General features: G+C 35.1%; 1 protein-coding gene across 2 annotated transcripts in view; it reads left to right on the top strand.

Moving 5' to 3' along the window:
• LAMB4 (laminin subunit beta 4) overlaps positions 1-20,214 on the top strand; it is a 1,139,974-nt gene that overhangs the window by 622,724 nt on the left and 497,036 nt on the right. For both annotated transcript variants that reach the window (XM_044088495.1, XM_044088496.1), the window contains exon 17: positions 19,099-19,220. In XM_044088495.1, the coding sequence (XP_043944430.1) occupies positions 19,099-19,220 (122 nt within the window). The remainder of the gene's footprint in view (positions 1-19,098; positions 19,221-20,214) is intronic.

The raw sequence follows: 20,214 nt of genomic DNA on the forward strand, positions 1-20,214 counted from the left end.
ATACTATTTAGTGTAAAAGTAAAACCAAGTATTGCTTTCTGTGCTAAGGGCAGGATACAGAAGCAAATCTCTATGTCAACATGACATTTCTGTGCAGTTTCTAGACAGCTACAGACTGTTGATCATTCAAAGAGAAGGTCTATGCAGGCAGGCACTGTGCAATGTAGTTAAATATAAAGCAAATTCACACAAAATGAGCAGTGGAATAGAGGTTGCGATACAGAAACACTAATGTTGTATATTGCTCCTGTGAATTGAGCAAGTATAAATGGATACAGCATGTAGAAAAATGTGTGCACATAAAGCAGAAATGTTGTGAATCCCAGAATGGCTGATTCACTTTAAACAGCTTCATGTACTCCAGCCAGTGAGTGGGCCTATACAGGTAAGAAGTGCTCCATAAGTTTACAAGGACTATCTGCAGTATGCGCCAGTCACATATGGCAGATAAAGAAATGACTGACTTAAATACTCAAGTGGGTAGTAAGTTTTGTGTTGTCATGGCAAGTATGACCACAGAGACTTTCCATAACGTAATAGACAGTACCTTGGTGGGGTCTCCCATGCATCTGCTTCAGTGATACTAGATAAGTTCCTGGATCTTCTGATAGGATATGTGGTTGATCATCTGCAGGACCTACAGAAGAAAGCCCGCACCATGTGTGGCTGATAAGAAATCATTGTCCTTCAGTCAGTTCTGAGTGCTATTAATTACATATGCATGTTGCAATCAAAGTACCATTTGGTCCACATAGGAATCTATACATCTGCAGGAAGGGCTACCATCCTTTGAACTGCCATGTGGTCTATAGATATGTTCAACTACTATGCTGGAAGTATTGTGATGCCAGCATGTCGCCCATGTCTGGATTTCAACACACATTCAGAAAAAATAGTTTTATGAGGTGTATCTAGCTGGTAAGTGTAGAAAAATGTTGACTAGTTATGCCTATGCTGTACAGTTGTGCACTGAGAAGCACTGTCACAGTTTTTTAACCATAGCCTACTTCAGAATAGACCCCTTGGTTAGTCCTACAGCAAGGCCTGGTCTAACTAGCCCACTCCCCCTCAAGTAATTAAGGTATAATCCTGCCACAATGGACAGTTAGTTTCCCACCATTTCTCTGGCCAGCCTGATTGACATGGGCTTCCTGAGGCAGTGTAGTAATTGCCTCATGTTGACGGACAACCACTTACTCCAAAAACAAAGAAATACAATATGTGAGGCATATACATATATATATATATATATATATATATATATATATATATATATATATATATGTATATATATATATATATATATATATATATACACATAGATAGATAGAGTAGATATAGATATAGATATAGATATAGATATATATGGATATACTTATCAAACAGGTATACTCCCCGACAATATTAGTGACCATTCTCTTACTTACATTTCTAGACAAAAGACTCACATTCATAATCTAATAGCTTTTAGAACTACCAGAAACAAAAAATATTTCAACCCAATTTTCAAGCTGAGCTCAAAGCTTGCAATTGGTCTCCCCTAAAATACCTACCTCTTGACAAAGCCGTTTTATACTTTAACAAAACATTTTTGCAGATCCTTGAGCACCATGCTCCCACTTGTACTGTTAGAACAAAAAATAAACCAGCCCCCTGGCTGTCTAAGGACACAAGGCTAAACATTCGATTAAGAAACAAACTCTGGTCCAAATGGAGAAAAATGAAAAACCCAGTTGATCACCTAAATTTTAGACAAATTCGTAATACCACTAAAAAATCCATAATCCTTGACAAAAGAAACTACTACCTCAAAATCCAACAGAACCAACAAAACAATCCTCAAAAGTTCTGGTCAGGTATCAACAAATTACTCCACCCAGGACAGTCCAAAACACCTACCCCCTCTAACCTAAGCCAAACCTCTCGCAACCAAATTGCCGACACCTTTTAACAAATTTTTCTCTGAAACAGTCCAGTCTCTTGCAACTACCTTACCACCTATTACCACCACTAAATTTCCCTCATTAACCAGCTTGCCCCAGTCTTTTAACCTTCAACCTGTTCCAACATCTTTAATGCACTCCTTGCTTCTTAAATGTAAACCATGTACACCATCAGCTGACCTTCTCCCAGCTGAATACCTGCAAATTGCAACTGGTGTACTTGCCTATCCTAGTTCTATCCTAATAAACAGAACTATCTCTGAATCTTATGTCCCATCCATCTGGAAAATCTCCTATATCATCCCTCTGCATAAGGGAGGTACCTGAAATGAATTATCAAACTTCCACCCAATAGCCCTTCTCTCTCCCCTTGCAAAAATTATGGAGAGATGTATCCACCATCAATTACTACAGTACCTCCTACAAAACAACCTACTAGTTGACTGCCAACACGGTTTCAGGCCACACCATAGTACTACGACAGCTCTTCTATCCTTTACAGAGTGCATTAATAAAAACAGGAATACTAACCTTCTATCTTCTGCACTCTTCTTAGACCTCTCAAAGGCCTTTGATATGGTTAACCACCAACTATTGATAGGTATACTTGAATCACTCTCCCTTGATCATCAACTAGTAAAATGGTTCCAATCCTACCTTGAAAACAAGCTGTCCTGTGGGAAAACAATATATCTTCTCAGCTTCCTATCACCCTTGGTGTCCCTCAAGGATCCATTCTTGGACCTCTCCTTTTCACAATTTTCATTAATGATCTAAAAACCTCCCTTCCCCAAACTACATGCATACAATATGCAGATGATTCGACTCTGATATGTGCCACATCCTCCCCTGCAAAATTACATACTAACACACAAACAGTCTTTACTTTAGTTGAAAACTTGTTCCATCAAAGATGTCTCCTCCTGAACCCTAAAAAAACTAAATTACTACTATTTACTCCCACACAGAATTTCATAGTGAAATCAAACAATGGCACAGAAATAGCCCCTGAAACCACCACTAAACTCCTCGGTGTAATAGTAGATGACCATCTCAACTTTGACACACACATTAACTCAACTATTAAATCAGTAAATAGAAAACTTGGATTCCTCTATAGAATCAGACCATTTCTTTCAGAGTCAGCAAAGATCTCTATTGCCCAAACCCACCTCATTTCCACCCTTCTCAACCCCTTCCCTATCTATACAAATCTATCCAAAAGCAACCTAAATAAACTAGCAACTGCCTACAACAACATAGCCAAATTTGCCACCGGCGCCCCTTTCCGTACTCACCACTGCCTTAATCTTAAACTTCTATGATGGCTGGAAGTACAAAACCAGCAACTCATTTTTATTCACAAGATTTTACATCATCCTACAAATACTCCCATACTTTGTAGCCTAAGTTAATTCTTATAAAAACCTTCCTACCTTAAGATCTGCTAAAAAGCTACAAGTTGCCACCACTAAATCCATTAACAAATCTGGGGACTGCCTATTCTCAAATGCAGATGGTAATACTTGGAACAAACTTCCAACTGAAATAACATCCCTTACTTCCACCAACCTTTTTAAGAAACAATTGAAAAACATCATTAAAACCCAATGGCTTTGCCCCTGCTCCAAGCCTGACTGATACTTTTCGCCTTTTTTCTTTTCTGACTCCCTAACTGAATTCTTTTTGCTGAGACTTCTCTACCTTCTATATATGACGTGATTAAACATTTTTTCTCTTTTAATGTTGTAACTCCCACTGTGCTATGTGAATTTTTATGTACATTAAATATCTTTTTGTTTTCTTCTGATATATATATATATATATATATATATATATATATATATATATATATATATATATATATATATATATACATATATTTAATTGTGTATATATATATATATATATATATATATTTTTTTTATCTATATAAACTGAATCAAAAACATTTTTCCTTGTTTACTTTCCTAAATGGTAGTAAAAAAAAAAAATGTTTGTTTCTGCTATAATTATTTCTGTCAATCAATTGTATACTGATGTAATTATTTTGTATATCCACTTTTCTGTTGGACTATATAATTATTTTTGTATTTCTACTGTTTATGTGGACTATTTGTATACATTTTTTCTTTGTAATGTCTCGGGGCTTTTCTCCTCGGGCCTCTACTGAAAATGGACATATATCCAGTTAGACTAGCCCGGTCAACAAATGTAAAATAAATAAATACATTTTATATATATATATATATATATATATATATATGTATATATATATATATATATATATATATATATACAGATATATAGACATATAGATAGATATACACTATGAATTTTGAATTAATTATCTCAAATAAAAACAAGCCAAACATCAAACAGGTTGTCAGCATACACATTTCACCTCTCGCACAAAACAAGCACATACACAATATAAAAAAATAAAAATAAAAAATAAATATAAAAAAATAAAATAAATATAATTTTTTTAGGATTAGTTATTTAGATTTAGACATAATTAAGGAGCAAGGACAACAGACATTAAATACAGTTATAAGTTACAAGAATGTGGCTAGCAATAGCTTACTTCATTACACCAGCATGCACCCTACGTATGTCATACATTATATAGCGAAGGGGCAGCTGATTAGGGCAGAGAGACTTAAAAGTGATTCTAGCAAAATAGATAGATTTGTGGGAGAATTACATGAGAAGTTCAAGCACAGGATATATCCCAGTAAGATAGTTAGAAAATTATTAGGATTGGAAGGTGCAATAAAAGAGACTATGGAAGGAGAAGAAAGGATAAAGCAGGATAAGAATTGACAAGCGGCCATGCCCTTAATCTTCACAGTGGACAGCAAAGCTATCAAAGGAATTATTAATAATGATTGGAGGATTTTAGTAGCAAATAAAGAAGTTAAGGCTGCACTGGGAGAAGTACCCATATACATTAACAAAAAGGCTAGGAATTTTAAAGAGATTCTGGAAAATAAACATGCACCCAATAATAATAGAGTTAAGGGTATGTATAAGTGTTTAGACTGCAAAGAGTGCAGATTTACAGCAGAGGGACATTATGTAGAAGTAAGTACCTATGAAAAAACATTATAGTGCCAGGTAGGTTTACATGCAGTTCAGAATTTGTGGTATACATGGCAAAGTGCCGAGCATGTAATTCCTTCTACATAGGAAAATACAATAGATCACTGAGAAGGAGAATTTATGAACATTATTATGAAATAAAAAAGAAAGATTACAATAATGCATTGTTTAAACATACATTAGAATGTCCCAAGTGTTCAACGTTTTTGTTTTCAGTAATAGATTATGTTTCCCCTGATTTAATGGGGACAAAGAAGGAGAGCTTGAATACAAAGAGCTGAAATGGCAGATTCTGCTCAATGCATATAACAAACCTGGTCTCAATAGTGGGGTGAATTATAAAGTTGTTTTACGTAGAAAAGCAAAATATAACAAATGCAAGTAGAACTGCAGTTTTTATAAGTGCCTTATAGTAGTGTTTTTAGTTTGGAGTTATGTTATTTGTATAAAATACATTAATTGGTTAACTGAATAGCAATTTTTTGTAACTGAAGGGTATTTAAGTGTTTGCCATTGGGATTATGGGTGTTTCTGACCGAAAGCACTTAAGCCTGTATTTGTGGCAGTTTTTGGAATTTATTACAACACCTTGCAAGTGCTTTTGTATATTTAACTTTGAAACTTCACTTGTACAGAGGCATATTTTCAGTCTGTTTTTCATTCATCCATACTATAAGGTAATTATCACTGCCACCTCCGTAGCAGCTACTTTAAGGTCCTTAACAAAAGGTGTCCAATCTTACTTTGTAATGTTACTGTTAATACAAATGGTAGTTTGACTAAGAGCAAAGCTAGTAGGAGTGGCCCACAGTGGCACCAAATAAATATGCAAATACTCTCAGAACTTAAATACCTCTGCAAAGATCAGCCACAATGAAAGGTTTAAATATGGTAAATAATAAATAATAAAAGAACAAGACAATATTTTATATATATATATATATATATATATATATATATATATATATATATATATATATATATATATATATATATATATATATATATACAGTGACAGTGGCGTTCAAAGTCACAGGAAATGTTTAAAACTACATTGCAGGACAGTCTCAAATAAAAAAAACATCTAAACTATGCTTTGCTATATTCCTAATTATATCTACGAGAGTTTGTATTCCCTATAAACTTACAGAGCAAGGCAAATGTATGATAAATGAGTCTTCTTGTCAGATCCAAGAGAGAATACAGAATGCTGTGTCTTTCTCAGAGAGTTCTCATATTAATATCTCAAATATTACTGCTGGATTAGCTTGCAGAATGACATCATTTCTTGTCATCTGACTCCTAGTTCCCAAGCCCCAAAACAGCCATTGATGGCAGCTGGTAGCATTTAGTATCTACCTGTAAAAATACATAGTCAAGGGCTTTTCCTCAGATCTTTGGCAGATGCGGGAAGTCATAAAACAATAAAACACTGCCAAGACAATACAGAAAGTTCCCTAGTACAGACATTGTGTCTTCTTGCTGCATTGAAACAGAAAGATATCATATTTTATTGCATAGCCATAAAGTAATTTATTTTCAGCTATTTTTTTTGAAGTTTTGCTGGACTGAAGTTAATCTCCTGTGTTCCTGTTTCCACTGTTAAAATATATACATTGAAACAGTTACAATACTGCATGTGTATTTCTGTGTTTTTTCCAGTAGGGCATGCTGTGGTTGCATTTTAAGTACACCCACTTTATAAAATATCTTTTCAACACACATGTCTGTACAAACCTAATTTGGTATTCACATGATATACAGTTCCAATACATTTACAACACAAGCATCCTATACAAATCATGTTGATGTTCACAAATGACACACAATCATTTAAAAAACGTCAGATAGCTGTACTGGCAGTATCTCCCTTTGTCACACTTCTTTATAAATCGCGTTGCTATTCACAAATGGCATATAATTATTTGCAAAAATCCAACTAGCTGTGCTGGCAGTATCTCCTTTCATGACAGAGGCAATAAAGTTAGTACTTATACAAAAAAGGGAGGGAGGAAGGACCACAGTAAGTCAGAACAAGAGAATACAGGGGAAATATGAGAGTCAGAGCAATGGGTGTGCCCAGTTTGGATCCTGTGTCAATGCCTAGTGCATTTCATATCATATAGTTGACCATCAGATTTAGCTTCCCTTGTAAGTGCTTTCTGTTTTTCTTGAGCAGTGGAAACTGATATTTGGCTTCTAATACAGTTTCATTTTCTTGAGATGAAATGCTGGAATTATTCCTGTGATTTTTAAGTTTATAGTCATTACTGTGATATCCTTATAATTTTCGTGTGCATGCGTGTGTGTATCTATATCTATCTATCTATATATATATATATATATATATATATATATATATATATATATATATATATAGCTTTATGTATATACATATATATATATATATATATATATATATATATATATATAGCTATATATATACATATATATATATATATATATATATATATATATATATATATATATATATATATATACATGGATTCACTTCATAACACTGAAAGCTGAAAACATTGAAACTCAAAACACTGAAACCAAAACACTGAAACTTCAAAATCTTGAAAACTCAAATGACTGAAATTCAAAACACTGAAAACACATATCATACATATACTGAGTTTAAACAACATAAATCATAGCACTTTCCACCAAGAGTAAGCAGGGGGGCAAGCACCACTGCACCCCCATGTGGGGGGCTGTGCCCCCCCACACCCCCTGCTACTTATATATATATTAATTCCAAGATTGTACTTCACTACACTAAGTGCAATCTTGGAGTTGATATATTTAAGTAGCAGGGGATGTGGGGGGTGCAGCCCCCAACATGGGTGGTGCAGGGGGGCTTGCCCCCCTGCTTACACTTGGTGGAAACTGTTAAGATTTATGTTTTTTAAACTCAGTATATGTATGATATGTGTTTTCAGTGTTTTGAGTTGCAGTGTTTTAAGTTTTAATGTTTTGAAGTTTCAGTGTTTTGGTCTTCTATATTATAAAGTTTTCTCATTTTCAGTGTTTTGAGCTTTCAGTGTTATGAAGTGAATCCATCTAGATATATATATATATATATATATATATATATATATATATATATATATATATATATATATATAGATAGATATAGCTATAGATAGGTATAGATACATATTGAAAATTAAAACAGAATTTTGGTTCAAATTTCTCAATAAAGCAGGATGACAGTATTATAAATAATAAATGTGTATAAAATGCAGCTTGCGGTGAATGAGTGCTTTGGTCTGCAGCACTAAATTCCATGGAAATGATGTGTTTTTGCATTTGTCAGGCAGTCCAAATCAGGGTTTTATCAGTGATTTTTTTTGAGAAAAATGGAAAAATCAGTGTCCTTGAGTTTGGATTATCAGACATGTCCTTTATAGAGTTCAAATTTATCTTGGCTGGAATATATAAACGTTACTGTGAGAGGTAAGCCTTAGTATGATTGGCTTCTACTGAAGGTAACCTCTTCCAATTCATAAACTGCCCTACTGCAGTGATTTTTCATTGTCAGAAGCATCACCATGGTGGGAGGTCAGATAGTAATGATGTCCATGGTGAGTGACTAAGGCTAATTAGCCGTATGTTAGCTCCCTGAACTGCCTGCAACTACAGGTTTAGACTGACAAGAAATTCAAAGGCAGACTAAATTTCCATGGTTAGCATAAATATGAATAGGAATGATAACAATAATTCGTTATCCAAACATTTAAGTCTTGTAGGCAGTAGTCATTATTTTAAGTTCATGGTTTTGGAAATCTGTAATACTGGTTTAAGAGGTGCTGATATCAGAACATGCATTGAATACATGGAGATCAAATGGATGCCTATCTTACAGGAAACAAAAGGAAAAGGATTGAATAAATTTGTGCCCATTAAACCCTTATTGAAGTCACGTGGTCTAAATCATTAACCTATAAAAGAGAAGCACTTTATATTTTGAATTTAGAGATGATGAAGTACCTGGATTGAGTACGAAAACACTTATCTTGTTTGTTTGTATTATTTTTGTTATTAAAATACAGTTTTTATGCATCCTCTGCCTATTGGTTTGTTTTTTCGCTACATTGTTTTTGTTTTATAGCCTATTTGCTCTTTAATTTTCTTATACTTGTTTTCCATATAAGAGCATGGTAGAAGGTGTGTTTGAGGAATTGGATTTTACTCCTAATGTTAACCAAGCTGCTTCCTTTAATGTGTGATTGGATTGTTTGCTTGCAGCATATCTGAATCCACTGCTTTCTATGGATGTGAATGTTATTAATGATTCACAGGTCCAAAATACTAAACCTGACAACTATGAAGATTTTCTGCATATCTTTCATTCAACTGAGAACTGTTTGTACCAGTTTAAGAGACTGCAGTGGTAGAGGCTGCACTTCAAGCATGTCTGAACCATAAGGTAATTCCAAGGGGACTAGGTATTTGTAAAATGCCCACATATGGGAATTCTCTCCCTGAACTGCTTAAGGAATGGCAGACCTTTAATTTAGATGTAAGTGCTGGTTATATTCATCTGTTGCTAAAGTACTTTGCTCCTATTGAATCTTAGCTATGTAATGAGATTTTAGAGAACATTACCACTATTAATAATCTTGCTTAGTATGTGCCGTACAAGTATAAACTGGATGAACTACGTTCCTATGTAGACTTCTATAAAAGGTGCGTGCTAGAAAACATTATTAAGGGATATAAAGGATTTTAGTACTGGACACATCTTTACATGGTCAGATGATAAATGACCGGCTAACAATTCAGTTCGCTCATCTTCCGTGAATGAATCTGGTTCATCCAATGGTAATGTAGAAACAGGCTCTGGAGGAGTGGTTTCTAAAGATGTGCACAGTGAGTGTGTGCACACTGTTAGAACAGAGGCGTTAGCACATACAACGAATGCCTCTTCACCTGCCCTTAATGTTACACCTATTCTTGAGTCTAACGGCTTGAATATAAATGAGTAAATTGATAACAGCAGTAGCTTAACTGCTATTAACCAAACTTTTTTACAGCTCAATCTTCCGGAGCTGTTGAAGCCGAAAGAAAGAGGGCGTTCCCTGAGCCATAACAAGAACATGAAAAAAGAGACAGCAGATGCCCGACCAACAAGACACAGGAGCCATAGTCCGCAGCACGATTTGGAGAACATAATTTTTAACCTTTCTGAGGTTGTTTTGACTCACGAACAGACTAAGTTATTCAGTTATGGGCTGAATTTTATTCCTGCAGGCCCTTCATCTTTAATTGATGTTATGGGTTGGGAGGGTGGCCTAATGGTTAAGGTGTTTGCCTTACAAACACAAGGTGCAGGGTTTGAGTCTCACAAGGGATAACTGGCTAGGCTTAAAATGGCTCACAAGGGCAGTTAGCTTAGTACTAACCTATGAACCTATAATGATTTACAATTGTTTGTAGAAATTTGTCTTTGAAGTTGCAAGTTGACAATGCTAATTCAGCTGTTTCTGTTTTAAATCCACCTTGAGTAGAAGCACTTTTTAGATTATGTGAAGACGATATAGATGAATATTTTAATAAGAAAAATCAAATAGTTTTAAGAGTCTAAATCGTGAAGAGTTTTCTGCTGTATTAGAATTGATTGCATGTGACGATACATGCTTTCGGCCAGCTGATAAAGGGAGTGGGATAGTTATTTTTGACTCCATTTATTATGTTGAAATTATGGAAATTATGTTAGGAGATAGTAGTACATATGTGGAGTATATCAAACCACAGGCAATGAATCTGACTAATAGGATACACTCTCTTACTGAAAATCTGTTGATGGAAGGGGTGATAGATAAATCACTGTATGACTACTTTTTAGTAGAAAACCCTGTCATACCCCAAATATATGGGCTTCCAAAGATACATAAGAATCCCACTGACCTACCAATGTGGCCTATAGTATCAGGGAAAGGATGGGCTACTGAGCTTTTGTCAGCATATGTTGAGAGACAGCTTCACCCTATACTAGACAATGTTGATGCCATATTGAGAGATAGTAAGCATTTTCTGTGTAGGTTAAGTGAATGGTCTGAAGCACATTATGTAAATGATGTCATATTGGTTACGATGGATGTTACATCACTCTTTACTTGTATTCCAAATTAAATAGGAGTTGACTATGTGAGACTCTTTCTAAGTCACCACTCTAATTACAACAATGATAAAAATTATTTGATCTGTACCCTCCTAGAAATTATTTTAGAACATAATGTCTTTGTATTCATGGATAAGTTCTACCTACAGTGTACAGGGGTAGCCATGGGCACGATATGTGTAAATAGTTATGCCAACATGATTTGGCAGAGTGAGAGTCTCAATATGTCTTTAATACCAATAACATTTTCTCTAGGTCAATCCTATACTATGGTTGAATTGCTGATGACATTTTCTTTGTGTGGGGAATACGTATGAAAGTTTGTGTGAATTCATACAGTATTTGAATGACACCACTTTTCTTCGTTTTACATTTGAATGGTCACATAAACAGATTTGCTTTGTGGATGTCACTGTGATAAAAACATCTGAGGGTATACTCACGAAGCTATATAGGAAATCATGTAAAACTAATAATGTGATTCATACCAAGAGTATGCACCCCAGACACGTTAAACGTAATGTTTTGAAGGGTCAATTTTTTAGATCAGCAAGACTACATACTAGAGACAGTGACATGTATGCATCATTTGATTTGATGGCTGATAACTATGGTAAAAGAGGCTATAATGTTACTGAAATTTCAATGACACAGAATGAAGCCATAGGGACACTCATACAAAACCTTTCTTTGGGAATACATTAAACTTGGACAATGAGAGAAATAATACCTCCTGTCAGAATTTGAGACTGTGTCTTACATATTTGAATGACAACAATTCCAGTTGTAGCATAATTAAGCAGCACTGGAGGATTCTTTTTTTCTGATGAGAAATGTAAAGAGACACTAGGTCTGTCACCCTCTTTTAGTTTTAAAAATTGTAGCGCTATTAAAAAGATGCTATGTTATAAATCATTAATGCAATCAGGATCCAACTTAAATACTAACAGGACTGGCACTTTTCCATGCCATCACTATAATATATGTAGTTATATTCTAACTGATGATTTGTTTGTGCATCCTGATACTGAACGTATCATGAGATTAATGTTTATTCTAGTTGCAGCACCTATAATCTTGTATATTTAGCATCCTGTGAGACCTGTAGAATGTTCTATGTTGGAAAAACCAATCACTGCTTGAGAGACCATATTAGGGAACATCTGTATTGTATAAATAGGAATGATAACAATAATTCGTTATCCAAACATTTAAGTCTTGTGGGCAATACTCGTTATTTTAAGTTCATGGTTTTGGAAATTTGTAATACTGGTTTAAGAGGTGGTGATATCAGAACAATATCATAAAGGTTGTATGAACATGAGAGAGACATCAGAAATAAAAAAAGACACAAACACACTTTATAGACATATTGAGAAAAATCCTGAACATAGATTTGGATATTTTGTGATTGACCAACTTAAGAAGGACGATAGGAGTCTATCATTGAGGAACATTTATTAGTTAGAGAATTGAAATGGCAGCTTAGGCTCGATGCATTAAATGAACCTGGGCTAAATGATATATGTTCCATTTCATCTGTTTTGTTTTTAAAGAATTTCGAATGTTAATGGATTTTGTAACGTAGAAAAGGTTTATGGTTTTAGTTTAAAACACATTCATTTTGAATTAATTATGTAGTTGTCATGTGACTTTTTAATTGATTTTTTCATTGATATTTAAGTGTTCTGGTTGGGCTATTTTAGTTATGAAGATGTCCTGGCGGATGAAAGCGCTAAACTTCTCTCAGTGTGTTTTTACAGTATTGCTGCTGTTGTGAAAATTATAGCTTTTTTACTGGCTTTTGACTCTGTTTCCTGGTTATTAGTTTGGATTGGAGAAGAACTGTCTATGGCTGCAGGGGGTCGGAAATGCTGGTGAACTTGCTGAATTAATCGGAGGTCTCAATGCCTCTATTGGGAATTTAACTAACTTACTATCACAGCTCCATCAGACGTTAAGTGTATCGTATGGTAATTTAAGGTAAGTGAGTAACTCTATTCAGCCTGTAACGTGTCCGAGCACTTCTGAAGAGAATGCTGACAGTTTGGGTCTTCCACTCACTCAACCAATGCCGGTTGTTTCAAATGTTAACAATTTGACTGTTCTTTCGAATGTAAATACTTCTTCCAATGAACATACTGAATTTAGTTTTCAAGCCCAGAAGACTAACACCTTTGATATTACAAGTGGGGTTGTATTAAACAATGTGAACCCAAGAGCCGGTTTCGGCACTTTACAACAGCAACTAAGGTCTTTTGAGACTAAAACAGGCCAGTTCAAGATATTACAACTAGATAATGTCTTTTTATGTGAATGTTTAGGGAACAGATGAGTCCCCAAAGGCCTGCAGTTTTGGTGTTTTTCCCAATGGAGTGATAAAGGGCTCTGAGTTTCACAAAACTCTAATTTTTGATAGAGCAGGCTGTGAGTTAATGGAACAGTTGATCAAGTTTAATGACCAGCGTATTGAAACACTATCTAGTGAACAGGGCAATTTAGACACAAGTATTAAATCTGATCTATTATTTCCTCAATATTCTTATAACTACAATGAGGTTTTTACAAAAATAGATACTGAATGCAAAAAGAACTTGTTAAGGAAGAAGAAAAAATTACAAAGAGATGCCAACGCATATGCCATTGTGCTTGTTTTTCCTGACCCTATTGGTTCTAGTGATGGGCTTGTTGACGAGCCCCCTTTTCAACCAATGGTAACTCAAGACAAGCCTTTTGACAGTAACCACACCTCCAGGAGATGGATGGTAATGGAAGAACAGTTACAGTTAGGCGTTCGGAGCATCTACAAGCTCAAAGGGTGACTAATTTGGCTTCCAATGTGGTTTATCAAGAAGATTTTTATCAGAGGCAATAGGTGATACCCAAGACTGGTTACAGGAAGAATGGCCCGAGATGGAAGCAATAGAACTGCCAGATGGCAGTCTAGTCATTACTGATGCCATTTTTGATGTTAAAAAGGTACTGAATTCAAACATGGACTTTACTATTTTTAATTTTTCTGGCAAAGATTTTTCTGTTGAAAATGCAGATCTATTAGCTAAGGGATTTGGGTTTATCCATGCTAATAGGGCAAAAATTGACCAAACTTTAATAGACTTGAAACTCTTTATTCGTAAATTGAATTTAGCTGTATTGTTTAATTCAAATGAAAGTGATACAAATAGTGGATGTTCTACCAATGGTTTAAAAAGGTCTGGTAAATTTAATCCCCCAGTGCATGGGGCTTTGCTGACATATGAGCAGGTTTGTAGTAATCAATTTAGGGATGTTATTCATAAACCTGGTAAGAATTATACTAACTTGACTGAAGTTGGAAAACACCTGTTGTGTGAATTTATGTTTGATAAAACCATTCGTATCATGAAACCTGATAAGGGGGGAGGGGTTGTTTTCATGGATCTAATTGATTACAATAATAGGATGAATGAGTTGTTACTTACTGACACCTACCAAGAAATGTCTAGAAATGAATTGAATGTTGCCTATGCTAGAATTGATGTTCAGCTACTGGATATGTTATTTCAAGGGCAGATAGAATTGGATGAATATGATTTTTTACACAATAAATGGCCAGTGATAGCTGGCATATTCGGGATACCAAAGATCCATAAAGATTTACACCCCCAGACCTATTGTGGATGGGAACAGGTGTAAGACATATTATTTTGCTAAATTCATAGATTATTGGCTAAAATCTTCAGTGAGGTCAGTGCCTCAGATTTGTAAAGATTCATAGGATTTTCGTAAAATGTCCCTTTTCAGGCTGAGTATATGTTAGTCACTATAGATGTTTGTGACTTATACTCAGTCATCCCACATGAGACTGGCCTTAGATGGTTTGAGAATGCCTTGGTTGATATCTGTATCTTGTCCCAAGACAATATAAATACTATCTGTGCTCTTATGGAAATGGTGTTGTTGAATAATTTTTTTTTTGTATTTTGAGGGTCAACTTTTTAGACAAATGAAGGGTGTAGCTATGGGGGCAGCATGTGCCCCCAGTTTCACAAATCTAGTTATGAGCTTTTGGGAAAATCAATTTGTGTTTAATTCCTCATATAACTCGGGATTTGCTTTCTGCACCCTTTTTCTGGACGATATATTTATTGTTTGGAAAGAAAGCAAGGAAAAACTTGATCGTTTTCTTCAGTATATTAATTCTACCAAACCATTTCTAAAGTTTGTACATGATTATAGTGAGTTAAGCATTTCTTATTTGGATGTTATGATTATTAACAATTTTAATAGCAACTGTTTTGTATCCAACATCTTTCGGAAAAGTACTTTTTCTAATAGTTACTTACATTTTGATAGCCATCACCCTTATTGGCAGAAGAAATCAGTGGTGAAACGCCAATTGGTCAGATTGGCAAGAATTATTTCAGATAAGGTGACTTTTATTGATGAATGTCAACTATTACTGGATATGTTTATTAAGTGAGGGTACCCCAAAGAATTTTTAAAACCAATACTTGATGAGGTAACACATAAAAGTCAAAGTGGAGTATATTTACCTCTGTTATGTTATAATAATGGGGGTGTACTGAATAGTAATATTAGGAACAGTATGTATGTTCCTGAGGGTAATTTTGGTGACTTTCATGGGCACAAAAGTATTAATTTTAATAGGGTCTTTATAAATACATTTTCTTTAGATAGTTACGAATTGGCTTCCATTTTGAGATATAATTGGTTGTTGATATCCACCAACCCGCAATTGAGTAAAATATTGGGGGACAAACCAACAGTGATTTACTGGAAAGATCTCTGTTTTAAACAACTGTTGAAGAATAAACAGAAAAATAGGATTTGTAGTGCTGCTTTGGTTGGAATGCAAGGTATGTTAAAGTGTGGTTATTGTAAGATGTGTTACTGCATTTTAGTGGTGGGCCAGTTCGTTCTTAATGGCATCAAGTTCATATTAAAAGAAAAATATAATTGTAATACGAAATGGGCCATATATCCTGCCATCTGTTTAGACTGTTCAGCATATTATATAGGTAAAACCATCAGAAGAGTGAAAGAAAGGTTGTACGAACATGAGAGAGACATCAAAAATAAAAAAAGACACAAACGCATTTTATAGACATATTGAGAAAATTCCTGGACATAGATTTGGATATTTTGTGATTGACCAACTTAAGAAGGATGATAGGGGTCTAATCATTGAGGAACATTTATTAGTTAGAGAATTGAAATGGCAGCTTAGGCTCGATGCATTAAATGAACCTGGGCTAAATGATATGTGTTCCATTTCATCTATTTTGTTTTTAAAGAATTTAGAATGTTAATTGATTTTGTAACATAGCAAAGGTTTATGGTTTTAGTTTAAAACATATTAGTTTTGAATTAATTTTGTAGTTGTCATGTGACTTTATAATTGATTTTTCATTGTTATTTAAGTGTTCTAGTTGGGCAATTTTTTTTAGTTCTGAAGATGTCCTGATGGATGAAAGTGCTAAACTTCTCTCAGTGTGTGTTTTTACAGTATTGTTGCTGTTGTGAAATTAAAGCTTTTTTACTGGCGTTCGACTCTGATTCCTTGTTATTAATCTCAGGGCTTATCTTCTGGGCTATATGTTCAATGAGTCAAAGATCCATCATTGCTTTTTTGTCTATATAATGTCAACCCTGTGTCATACACTGGATATTAGGTATAAACCCCCATGTCACCTGATGGATACCCAGCTGGTTCACAGATAGGGCCCAAGAAGTTAAGTTAGGGGAGCCTACCTCCAAAAACAGGCCAGTCACCAGCAGAGTTCCTCAAGGCTTGGTGCTGGCTTCCTGAGTCAAGGCTGACATCAAGGGTGTCTGGCTGACCAAGTTTGCAGATGATTGCAAACTAGGTGCAGTCATAAAATTCCCCACTGACACAGATACCCTCCAAGAACACCTGACACAGACTAATAACTGGTGCTAGACCTGCAGCCTAATACTCAGTGCCAAGAAATGTATTATAGTATCCTTGGAGAAGATGGCTTTCCCTGAAAACATCCACATTGATAATACACCCCTAAGAATAGACCCTAGTTATCAGGGATTTAAGAAAATATGTAGACAGTTACCTGGCCTTTGACCATCATATGTTTATGGTTGTAAATAAATCATACTATATTGCACAACCTTTAAACAGGGGTAAGGCATCTAGGTCTAAGGGTGTCATTGTTCTGCTGTACTCAGACTTTATCAGACCAATTATTGACTATAATATCCCCTTTGGTATATACCTGATCAGGCATATGCAACAATGAAGCATCTACAGAGGTTCCTCACAAAATCAATATGTGACCTGAACAACATATCCTATGTGGACTCCTTCAAAGGCCTATCCCTTTACTCAGTCTCCTACTGACAGATTATCTACCCCTGGCCTACATAGCATCCTTTGATCCCACTCTGATGGACCTGTTGCATGTCCACAAAGCAAAATGGCATCTGAAGTATCCAGTCTAAGGTCCAAAACCTCATCCGCAACATAAATAAAATACTTTGGAGGAACAGGTATGTGTCTCAAAGACTACCTTTTCTCTTGAACAGGATTCCTATCCATGTGAAACAGAGTTCTTCCTTAACTCAGTTCAAGGGTAACTTGGACCAATGGATGGAAAATTGGAAATGTACCTCTGGTCTGGCCCCTATGTCTCTAGTAGACAGATGTAGCCTATAAATGCTTCACCACCCATGCCCAAGTGTATATATACCCCTTAAAATAACACTAGGGTATCAAAACTTGCCAGATAGATTTTGGAAGCATGGTTAGGATTAAAAAAGCACTCTGAGGTCATTAGCCTAGTAATCACCAATGAACCTGTGACAGCAAACTGTACTGTGTCATGCATTAACATGAAATATTTCGAGTTTGTCTTTCTGCTTGTGTATGTGTAACCAATAATTCCGCTAATTCTCATCATGGTTCCTTGGCCTTGCTACTCAGCTCAGTTTGGTTGCAAGGTGGTGTCCTTATTCCTTCTCCTCCTGACTAAAGGCTATGTTTGCAAGTCCTGTGTTTTGTTGTTTGCCACAGAAATCCTGAATTGCAGAGCAGGACATTAATCAATCCATCCCTAACAGAAGTATTGATTTTATAAAATGTTTAAATATTGTTTTACACTTAATATGCCATTTCATTTCTCTTGTTTTATCTCTACCATACTCTGCAGTGAGATTTATGATAGTGTGACTTTATAAACTAAACCAACAAATTCTAATTAATACTAACTTTTACAAGTCAACTACACAGCTGCAATGAATGCTATAGTTTGAAATATGATGTTTAAAATATGTATAATTCAGTATGTGTGGAAATTTACATTATTTTTTAATAATAAGTGCTGATATAATGGCAGGATTTGTTGTGGATGTATAACTTTGTGCTTTACCTATGTGCCAGTTAAAACTGGAGCATATTTCTTAAAAACTAGACCACTGGACCTACCATTAACGGTAGGAAAAACTTGCCTTTCATAATTCACATTAAATTATGAAATTTCAAATGCCTGTGAGGAAATGAGCACTAATTTATTTAATACCATGCTTTACGTCAGTTCTGATTTATATTGTGTTATCTAATAGGTAAGTATTACCGATTTCCATGACTTACCTTCAAATTGACTTACTTTTCATTATGAACTGCATGTTGTACCCATCATTCTCAAGTCTACATTCCCATATTTAAAGTACACATAGAAGAACTAAGTAACTTTTTTAAAATAGCTTAGTCTTGTCATTTCATTCATAACTAAGAACAGTAGTATTATGTGTAAGCTGGCGGCATATTTTCCTAACATTTGGGTACTTTGGCATTTCATATCTTTTTATCTTTTCTCCAGAGGCTGCTTGTGAACTAGTGTTACATAATGTGCATTCACTGACTTTCTTTACTGTTTATTTTAGTCAACTGATGATTGGTTGGCCAGCATAGTAGTCAACCAAGAAGGCAGCCCAAAAAGTGAACGCTGCATAAGTAATTACATCTTACCAGAAACTCACCGACTCGACCTTCCAGCTTCAGCAAGGTAGGCCCTAAGTTACATATGCAGAAATTATAGAAATGTATTCTAAAAATAAGTAACTGTCTTAAACATAACAAAGAAAATTAGTATTATTTTATTTGCCTTTCCTTCTGAATTGCTTTAGCAAACATAGATAGTTTGCTTAAGCAGGGACACTGATTTATGAATATTAAAACATAAAATGCCATTTTAATGAGCTGAAATTCCATGACTTATTCCTGTGATTGTTAACTGTAATTAATGTTCATTATCAACACTCTAATTTATGAATATTAAAACATAAAATGCCATTTTAATGAGCTGAAATTCCATGACTTATTCCTGTGATTGTTAACTGTAATTAATGTTCATTATCAACACTCTATTATACTGCGGTGGTGGTGCTGCGGTAGCGTTGTCGCCTCATAGTTAGACGTTGCCTGTTCGATTCTCAGTTAGAGCATCTTCTGTGTGTCGACATGCGTGAATGGGCGTTCCTTCGTTGAAGGTTGTGCATTAGGCCCGGCAAGCCAACACATGAAAATCTACTGCCAATCATTAGCGGACCGGAGTTCCGCTGTGGCGACCCCTAACCGAGAAAAGCACAATCAGTCGATCAACACTCTATTATAATTTTGGAGCATGTATGTTTCAATATAAATCAAATAGATGTTGAATACAGAATGCAGTAAGCTAACATTTTCAAATTAATAAATATAAGAATACAAGTTATGGTAAATAAGTGTCCATACTTAAAATGACAAATTCCTTGAAATATCACATTTTTTCAGTACTCATGTAGTCCAATTCTGGAAAGTTAACATATGATTCTTGGAAATGGAACAGGAGTGTCATCAGAACCGTAGCTGGCTCATGGCTCATCCTGCCCCCAGTGTATTGGACCACCTCCATAGAAGAGCAAAAACAGGGCTTTGGATTACCATGGAAATCAACTTGTTGCATCAGCTTCTACAGCAGTCAATCCATGTCCATGGCACCCCCTCAGCCGTTTGAGTGA

The sequence above is a fragment of the Protopterus annectens genome, chromosome 11.part0 (genome assembly GCF_019279795.1).
Source record: "Protopterus annectens isolate FY-2018-M chromosome 11.part0, PAN1.0, whole genome shotgun sequence".
NCBI classification, from domain to species: Eukaryota; Metazoa; Chordata; order Ceratodontiformes; family Protopteridae; genus Protopterus; species Protopterus annectens.